The 9,881-nt window shown below is 34.4% G+C and overlaps 1 protein-coding gene across 1 annotated transcript in view; it reads right to left on the reverse strand.

Moving 5' to 3' along the window:
- The window catches only part of LOC111622796 (pre-mRNA-splicing factor CWC22 homolog), a 38,795-nt gene that overhangs the window by 16,566 nt on the left and 12,348 nt on the right, over positions 1-9,881 (reverse strand). The window contains exon 3 of the mRNA XM_023365213.1: positions 5,468-5,950. Coding sequence (XP_023220981.1) covers positions 5,468-5,950 — 483 coding nt within the window. The remainder of the gene's footprint in view (positions 1-5,467; positions 5,951-9,881) is intronic.

The raw sequence follows: 9,881 nt of genomic DNA on the forward strand, positions 1-9,881 counted from the left end.
TTTTCGTCGATGTTAAGCCTAACGAAGACTATTGTATCGTTAAAAATTATTTTTTTATTTTGTACAAACAAAGTAAATATATTGAAAAATATGAAAACAATAAAAAAATTATACTTCAGAAGTTAATTTAGTATCAAAAACGTAAAATATTTGAGTAGCTGAAAACATAGCCAAAGATTACAGCGCCACAGCACTGGCGAAAATTTAAATTTGTCGACTGGAATTCCTTCGGATAACCAACCTTCGGATAAACGACGCTCTACTGTATGTTATATTAGAACCAACATATTTGGAACATTTGAGGAAGAATTCATATTTACAAAACCTCCAAAAATTCAGAAACAAGAATAAAAAAACATTCTCTAATGTCTTATAGAATAACATAAATTTTAAACTTTTAAGAACACAAAATTTAAATTACAGACCAAGCAATTATAATTTGCTGTTTTTAACAAGATCAGAAAATAAACTAATGAACTTAATGAGCATTCTCTACAGGAATTCTCTTTCCATTATACCTCATGTAATATCCTCTACATATTAGAAGTATTTTTCACATTACAAAAATTAATACAAACGTTTTTCTTATTTAGTTTGTATATCTCTAGCATCTCCATCGATTTAATCCTGTCAAATTGCATACTGGACATATTATTTCAGCTCACTGCCAATCTACCTTTATCTCTGGAGATCACAGAAAAGCAGCCAAAAGTGGTTGTAGTCACTTCTTTCTGAACTGGCCAAACATGCTCTTTAATTTAAATTTTATGTTCTTAAACTTCAAAATTTAAATTAAATAAATGAAATTATTAATAAATATTTTTATATTAATATCAGTGTGGGATTGTTACTGTTGTTGGTGGCGTCAGTGACCAGTTATACTCATACAGTATATAGAAATTACTGTATTTGCTTCAATAGAAATGGGTGACCTCTAGCAGAGGTGCTATGAATTACAAAATGGCAAAGATAGTGGGTATAGTAAGAAGATTGCAAATGGAGAGCAACAGAGCAAAATCAAATACAGTTGACCCCCCTATAATTACGATTCCTATAAAACTACGAAAAAATTGTGACCGGTATCCGTAAAAAAACAGTAAAAACCCCCTATATCTTATAGGGGGTTTTTTACTGTTTCCAAAGAATGGAACGTATCTATATCTTATAGGGGGGGTCGACTGTATAAGTGTTAAAAATAAATACTGCTATGCTTTTGGATGCAAGTCAAAATTATTAAAACAGGAATTTATTTTTATTTATTGATTTTCAAAAGATTTAATACTGCAAATACTGCAAAATTACGAAAGGAGGTTGCATTGGAATTGGGAAAAGCAATACACAATGTACAATGCAGTTTGCATTTTAATTTCAATGATTCCAGGGAAGTGGCAAACATAACACTAAAATACTGCTTTCAATAAATATATTTGAAATGTGAGAATTATTATGTATTAACTGTATAACTGGTATAAGTGCTAAAATGTTAAATTATTGTGCTGATTGTGTGATAGAATGGATGATGCAACTATGTTATTGATAGTTGCACTGAGGAAAAAATAGAATTCTTATGGTCTAGAAAAGTGCAGTAATTGTACTGTTGTATAGAGGAAAGAGCAGTAGGAGTGACTGTAAAAATTTTCAATGAATAAGTTTGCAGAGCATACATGATAAAGTATATGGGAAAAATTCTGATTAGAGTGTGAAACCAATTATAATGTATTTGAAAGTGAGTGGCAAATGCAGTGTGGATTTATGGCAGTAAGACATGGATATGGCAAAAGAAAGATAAATGTTATTGTTTTTGCTTTTTGCCCTTATACTTATTAAATGTATTTATATTAACTTAAAAGCAGTTCATTTGTATTAGGGCTTATCACACCAGTTATCACGAATACAAAATTTATTAGATTTGATATACAGTGGGTGATCAGTTAATGAACAAATCAGATAACGAACACTTTTGTGAAAGATTTTTATGTTCGGACAATGAACACCTCACAGAACAAGAAGAAGCAACATAAAATAATGAATACTGATTGGTCTTCCCTTGTCTTCAGGCAACAATTCGGAACATTTCGGAGCGCGGGAGATGTAGACATCAACGCTCAACCCGGTATATACTGATTGGATAGTATTCCTGCGAACTTTGAAACTCTCCCTTGTAATTCCAGTTTTTTTATTTTTCTGACAGAAACAATTCTTTTATAGTATTTGCGAGACTGTTGGGTGAGCACTCGTTAAGTTTTGCGTCGGTTTTTATTTTCGAAAGGTGAGAGTATAATAGCAAAGGTAGAGAGTGGGCAGAAGATGTCTGTTGTTGCTGGGCAGTATGGCTCAAACAAGTCTACAGTAGGCATCAGTTCAATCTTATATAAGAAAGATACAGTATAATCGAGAAGAATCAAGCAGCTAAATTAATAACAAAAATCACATTGAGAAATAAAGAACATTGAAGAGCTCATAATAGAACCTGAAACGGATCTGATGACAGAAGAACGCCAAGAACTCTTGAATGAATAACACCAAGAAAAACTTGGTGAGATGTTTTCTTCTGAAAAAGAGGATTAATGCTGACATTTGCTATTAAAAATCTTTTGAAGAAGTGGGAGGATGTCAGAACAATGGTCTTAGAATGGCATCCAAACCAGGTTGAGGTTAATAGGTTTAGGGATCTCTACAATTACAATGCCATTAATTACTTCTGAAAAATCCTGAAGAAGAGAGAAAAGCAATTGACATCAGACAGATTCTTTAAACCCCACAAACAGAAAAAACGTGACTAATAAAAATGCAAGATTGTGTGTGTGTATATATATATATATATATGTTTATTATTACATATAAATAAACGTAGTAAGAAAGTGTATATTTTTTTATTTTTTGGGGTCTCCAGAACGAATTAATCAAATTCCCATAAAAACCTATGGTAAATCGATAATCGGTTAACAATCAATTTGGATAGCGAACAAAGTCTTGGAACAGATTATGTTCGTTAACCGATCATCCACTGTATATATTTAAAAATTTATAGAAAATTTATTTGAAATTAAATACAGTAAATGATGCAAAGTGCAAAAGAATTAAGTAATTAATCTGGTTTTTTAAGAAGTTTATCAATAAAAATTAAATACAATAAATAATATAAAAACCTGCCAAATGCCAAAAACTTACCTTTTATATAAATATATAATTTTCTTTTTTATATAGCTGTGTGTGATATATTTACTGCCTCCTTTTAAATAATTTTAAAGTTACTCATTAAATTTATTTAATTTATATCAAATTTTTAAAAACTGACATCGAAATTTACTATGAATTAAATCTATTAAATATAATGCATTATGCATAAGTGTCCCATTGTACTGTACAATACAATTGATAACTTGTATTTGCATCATTGTAAAATTCAAAAAGAAAAATTCCCATGCAAATTCCTTGGCTCATAGAAATGTTTGTTTTTTGTCATTTTGGAGCAGTTTGGTATGGTCTTGGTTTTGTGTAGCCAAAATATCATACTTTTGTTTTCCAGATTTTGTGTGTTCTTTTTAGTGTACAGAATTGATATTATTAGGGGCTTTAAAAAATGTTTGGCACCTCCCTATAACTCCAGAAAAGTAACAGTTTGAAATGCAAATATCATGTGTGTGTGTGTGTGTGAAGGTAGGCTACAGAGGCACTAGTTGCCAACAGATGATATTGTTGCATTGCAAAGGAAGAAAGGTACTGAGTCATTTGTGCAGGTGAGTTTGTGGATGAGGAAAAAGAAAATGGAAACAGATAATCATGGGCAGTGATGGATGGTGTGGTTTCTGTGGAGGAAAGGAGTGGCTGCATCAGAGATGCACATGAGGTTAGCAGCTGTGAGTGTGTTGGAATAGTGCAACAAAGTCGCAGAAGTATGTTTTGCTGGATATCTGACTTCAAAATCAGCAAGGACTGTGCTGAGAAAGGCAAAAGCATTGGATGGATGGCAAGTGCATGGAAACCAGACAACATCCATTGCATGTCTGATTTGATGATTTAGGACAGGAATCACATTTTGATGAACTGGAGGATGCAGTGTGTCTGTCACTCAGAACTCTGCATACTGTCATCTATCAAGATTTTAAGATGAAATAGATCTGCACACAATGGGTTCCTCATTCTCAAACTACTCAGCAGAAACAGCAGCATATGGAGACATGCCAACAACTTATACTGAATCTGTACAGCACATAACTAATGGCGTTCTTTGAGCATCTGGTCACAGGCAATGAATGAGTCATGGCTCCGGCATAAGACACTCAAAAAGAAATGCCAATCCATGGAGTGGAAGCACACTGGGAACCCTTGACCTAAGAAGCCACAGCCAGAAATGTTTGTCAAGAAGCAAATGATGACTGTATTCTAGGATCAGGAGGTGATCCTGCTTTTGGCTTGGCTATCCACTGGTGAGAGCATCAATAGTGACTAGTAATGCAGGACACTGCAGCAATTCTGTTGACTCATTTAGCAACACTATCTCAGGAAATGGGGATGTGACATGATTCTCTTACACAACAATGAGCAGCTTCCTATTGGTTGCCACACGGGACAAGACAATACTAATTTGGGTGGCGGGCATATATTTTAAATTAAATAAATAAAAAAATATGATTAAAAATTGCAGCCTGGCATTGTGACAATGTCAAAATAATTTTCTATAAGTATTCAATACTTTGTTATAACATTGTTAATGGAATAATAATGCTCTCATTTATATTCTGTTAGTGAAAAAAATTGGAAATGTATTAATATGGATATCTTATTTATAAATAAAAGTTTTAGTATCAGCATTGAATCAGCTACAATAAAAACACATTCTCAGTAGAAAAAGTTATGATTTAGAACTTTCCAAATTATTATTTTAATGTAAACTTTGTTTAGATGCAACAGTTGAAATAATTTGCATATTTCAATTTTTTTTAATATACAGGGGGTGATCGGTTAACGAATAAATTGGATAACAAACACTTTCACTAAAGATTTTTATGTTCGGACAATGAACACCTCACAGAACAAGAAGAGGCAACATAAAATAATGAATACTGATTGGTCTTCCCTTGTCTTCAGGCAACAATTCGGAACATTTCGAGCGCGGGAGATGTAGACATCAACGCTCAATCCGGTATATATTGATTGGCTAGTATTCCTGCGAACTTTGAAACTCTCCCTTGTAATTCCAGTNAATTCTACACTAATCACTTTTATAAACTTATTATTTACTGATTGAAATTTAGCAGTGTTAGGCCTATAATCAAAAGTCCTGTCAAAACTGATTCTTCTGTATTCAAATATCTGATTTTCAGAATATATTAATGTGGAAAAGCCTTTAAGTTAGGAAACACTAAAATTGCAATATAAATAGATATCATCTTACTAATGAAAATATTATCACATCAATCACATGAAATCAATTACAAAGTAACTTAGAAAAATAAAAAATTACATTTGCATTCCTGTCTTGTCTATCACCATAATTCCTCCTTTCATCAAATCTTTCTTCATCACTGAAATACCTGTATCTTTCATCTCTGTATCTCGGTGGCGATTGATTCCTATCATATCTGTCAGTATACCTGCTTCTTCTGCTATCGTAGTCTCTCTGGTATCTACTTTCACGAAAATTTTTATAGCTTGGTCTGAAGTTTCTTGGCCTTGTTCTATCAGAGTTTCTATGTCTTGTATCAAATTCATCATCACTGTATCGATATTCTTTCCTTTTTTCTTTAAATCTATTTTTTTCGTGTCTATTTGATTCATTATCACTGTCTGTTTCGATATGTTCTTGATCCCAATATCTTCTATGAGCACGAGAATCAGAAAAATTTTCTGATTTCTCTGGACTGCTGTCTCTTGAAATTTTTCTATCATCCTTCTTGTGTTTTTGCTTTTTGTGCTTTTCATTATAAACAGGAGAGGGCAATTTTTCCTAAAATAATATTTTATGAAATCAATGTTAATAAATTAATACTATTCAGAAAATTAATTAAATAGTAATTAATCAATTTTAAAAGTCTAGTACTCATTAACTATTATACAAGAAAATAGTTTCATGCAAATGAATTTTTACCTATATTTTTGTTCTGTATGTGTAGGAATCTATTTAGTTCCTTTAAATGTGATAATTTATTCTTTTCATGTTAAAATTTCATTATTATAAGAAATCTTTCATTAAATTTACACGACATTTAGAGATAGCTAAATAAATATAATTAAAACAACAGTTTTATACAAATTAATTTCATTTATGATGTAAATGACCTTGTGTAGAACTTGGATTATATATTTTCTTTGTGATTCCATACAGAAGCCATTCTAGCAAATAGGTGCAATAACTTTAGTATTTATAATGGTCAAGATTTTCCATTATTAATTGATAAATTGATTTATGTCACAATTAATTCTGCACATCAGAAATCCTTCTTTCATTGCAACATAGCTAACAAAACAATATGAAATAACTGTCAATGTAACAACAATCTACTTATGAAAATAAATAAATTATTTAAAACAATGGAGTCAGAATTTATTAATCTTACCTAATTTTACTATACGCGAGTACACAAAAATTCAAATTTTTCTTCCTTTCTGACTTATGGAGGACTAATGATTTCTCAACTCTAAAGCATTTACTAAAAATGAAGTAGAATTAGAATTAATAGTTTCTCACTCTGCAATTACAACTTATATACACGACAAGATTTACCCAGCATTCCGCTGGCACCATGCCATTATTCAAATGGTGCCAGCGGAATGCTGGGTAAATCTTGTCGGGTATATAAGTTGTAATTGCAGAGTGAGAAACTATTAATTCTAATTCTACTTCATTTTTAGTAAATGCTTTAGAGTTGAGAAATCATTAGTCCTCCATAAGTCAGAAAGGAAGAAAAATTTGAATTTTTGTGTACTCGCTTATAGTACAATTAAACATGCCTTCAAAATAAAATACAGTTACACCAAAAAATGAATATAAAGTGATTTAACATTTTAACTCACTAGAATGCAAAATCAATGAGAACCCTGAGCTTGTTTCTTTGCAACGAGACGGTTCCATCTGGGGGTAATAGGAGACAATGACACCCGAAGTGTGTTGCTTATGTCCAGTTTATTCTGTTGTTTTGTTTTGGTTGCTGTCACTGCAGAAAACCCCACTTCACACAGACAGGATGTCGGAAATGACAATAGGGATTTAAGTGCTGTGATGGCAATCTCAGGGTATTCCGCCATGACTTTAACCCAGAACACTGGCAGAGTTGTTGTCTCGAACATAGTTTTAAGACTGCCGTCATTTGAAATCTCCAGCAGTTGATGATCTTCTTGCACAGACATGCTAGATTTGCTTGGTTTGTTGACAAATGGGTAGCAGATCTATTCCTTACCAGTTCGCGGTAAGGAATATGGTTAGGAAGTAGCACTCGAACTCTTTTAAAAGCAAAGACAGATGATCGTGCACCAACTGGGAGAATGAATGCTCAGGCTCGCCTAAAATCACCGCTGATGTCTGAAACATGTCCAAAATGCCTCTGTTCACGTGCCATTCCCACAACTCCAGTTTGGCTTTAAATGCAGCTACTTTGTCTGCCAACTTGAAAACAGTTGTCATTTTCCCCTGAAGAGACAGATTGAGTTCATTGAGCACGCTGAATATGTCACACAGGTAAGCCAGTTTTGCGACCCATACTTTGTCACTGAAATGTGCTGCCAGCGGCGACTTCTTTTCTGAGAGAAATCTTTGCAATGGCTCTCGTAATTCAAACACTCTGGTTAGTGATTTTCCTCTGGATAACCATCTTATTTCTGTATATAAGAGAAGGCATCTGTGCTCTGTGTCCATCTCCTCACAAAGCTGCTCAAACAGGCATGAATTAAGAGCATGTGCTTTGATGTGGTTAATAACTTTAATGACATCAATCAGTACGCTGTTAAATTCTGGTGACATTTTTTGGCTTGCCAGCATTTCCCTGTGAATAATACAATGCATAGATTCACTCTCAGGTGCAACCTCCTTAATCCGAGCAGTTAAACCAGACAGCAGTCCGGTCATGGCAACAGCTCCGTCTGTGCATATGCCGACACAAAAGGACCATTTTAGTTGTCCTGATATATAACCATCCAGTGACTTGAACAGTTCTGCTCCTGTGGTGTTGGTTGGCAAAGATAGTGCACATAACAAATCCTCATGTACATCCTCCTGATATAGATATCGCACATAAACAAGTAGTATTGCCTTGTTGTCGATATCTGTAGATTCGTCAACCTGGAGTGCATACCACAGTGATGTATTAATCCTCTCCAGCAATTGTGTCTCAATGTCTTCGGCTATTTCCTTAATGCACTTAGTCACAGTGCTAGCCGACAAAGGCATATATGCTATCTTTTCCACAGCAGCCTCTCCTAGAAGTTCATGGCAAATGTCTTTTGTGGAGGGCAATATCAATTCTTCATCAATAGTGAATTACTTTTTAGCTTTAGCAATACAGTTAGCCACCAAATATGATGCTCTCAGTGCATTCTTTTTTATTGATGTGGTGACCCTCAGAAATTTCTTCTGTCCTTTGTGTTCCCATTTTTTTCTTTCAAAATACTCTAGGGGCTTGTCTTTTAATCCAGGGTGCATGGCGTTCAAGTGGCAAAGCAGTTTTGAAGGTTTCATTGCCTCATTAGAGAGCTGGTCACTGCAAACTATGCAGAGAAGGATTGGTTTGTGGGAATCACCTGTCCCGATAAATCCACATTTCAAGTAGGACTCATGGTATTGTCTGTTAAAAGTTTTATGTTTCTTTGATGTTAAAGGCTCTTCTTCTGTCTCTTCACTGGGCCATTTCTTTTTCCCAAGGAAACTTTTTAATGACGTCTGTTTCATACTCATTTTTGCTAATTTGTGGGTTAAATTTGAGCAAACACAATATACACGTACATTGGTGAAGTCAGACCAACCTAACAGATCTTAGGAGAACTCAACTTTCCCACCTAAACCCAATCTTTTTATACAGATTGAAGAAAACGCTAATCGACCAATCAGCATTTCGTAGCGCTATCGGACAACCGCCGATCGTATGATGTTGGCTGGCCAATCAGCACTCCTGTTTTCGAAACTAATGGTCATTTCTTGATCTGAGCTTCTACGGTATTAACTGTTGCTCGTTTAAAAAGAAAAAGGGCAGGAAACGTATGTCCAGACGATTTCATCGCGACACTCACCACCAAAGCTACAACACTACTGCCGCCGCTCAATTTCAAACATCACCTAAAACCGCCTTGATACCACAATATTTTGCGCATGCACGGTATTGGTACGGTTTTAGGTGACAACTCTCAGCTCCCGGTTAACCACACGTCCATTATTTAAAAGTCGCACAAACCCGAGAGAAATACAGCACAGTAAATAAAATGGAAATAATTTAATGTTCCTTGGGCGGCCCAGTACCATTTGATCCACAGACTGGTACCGGTCCACGGCTTGGGGGTTGGGGACCACTGTTCTAGAGTATAAATATAAATTCTGGAGAGCATAAATATTCAAAGAAATGCATTTCTTCTTAAAATATACTTTTTTGGTTGATTCTTTTGTCAATAATAATAATAATAATAATAATAATAATAATAATAATAATAATAATAATATCTCTCCCGTGGTCACCACCTGGTCGTGGTGGGAGAGCCCAGTAGTTTTACAGATCCATAGGGCAATGCAGGCTGGAGCACAAGCTCCTGGTAGGGACACCCATGCCAGTAAGGTCTATGGGGAGAAATGAAGCTAAGAGTGACCACACACCCACATTCTGTGGAGATAATCATTATGGTAGTAACCAGATCTAAGTATGATACCGGCTCGGACGTCGCCCGGGTTAACAAGGTCC

This window comes from Centruroides sculpturatus, unplaced genomic scaffold (genome assembly GCF_000671375.1).
Source record: "Centruroides sculpturatus isolate CEXI.00-Female unplaced genomic scaffold, Cexi_2.0 scaffold331, whole genome shotgun sequence".
Taxonomy (NCBI): domain Eukaryota; kingdom Metazoa; phylum Arthropoda; class Arachnida; order Scorpiones; family Buthidae; genus Centruroides; species Centruroides sculpturatus.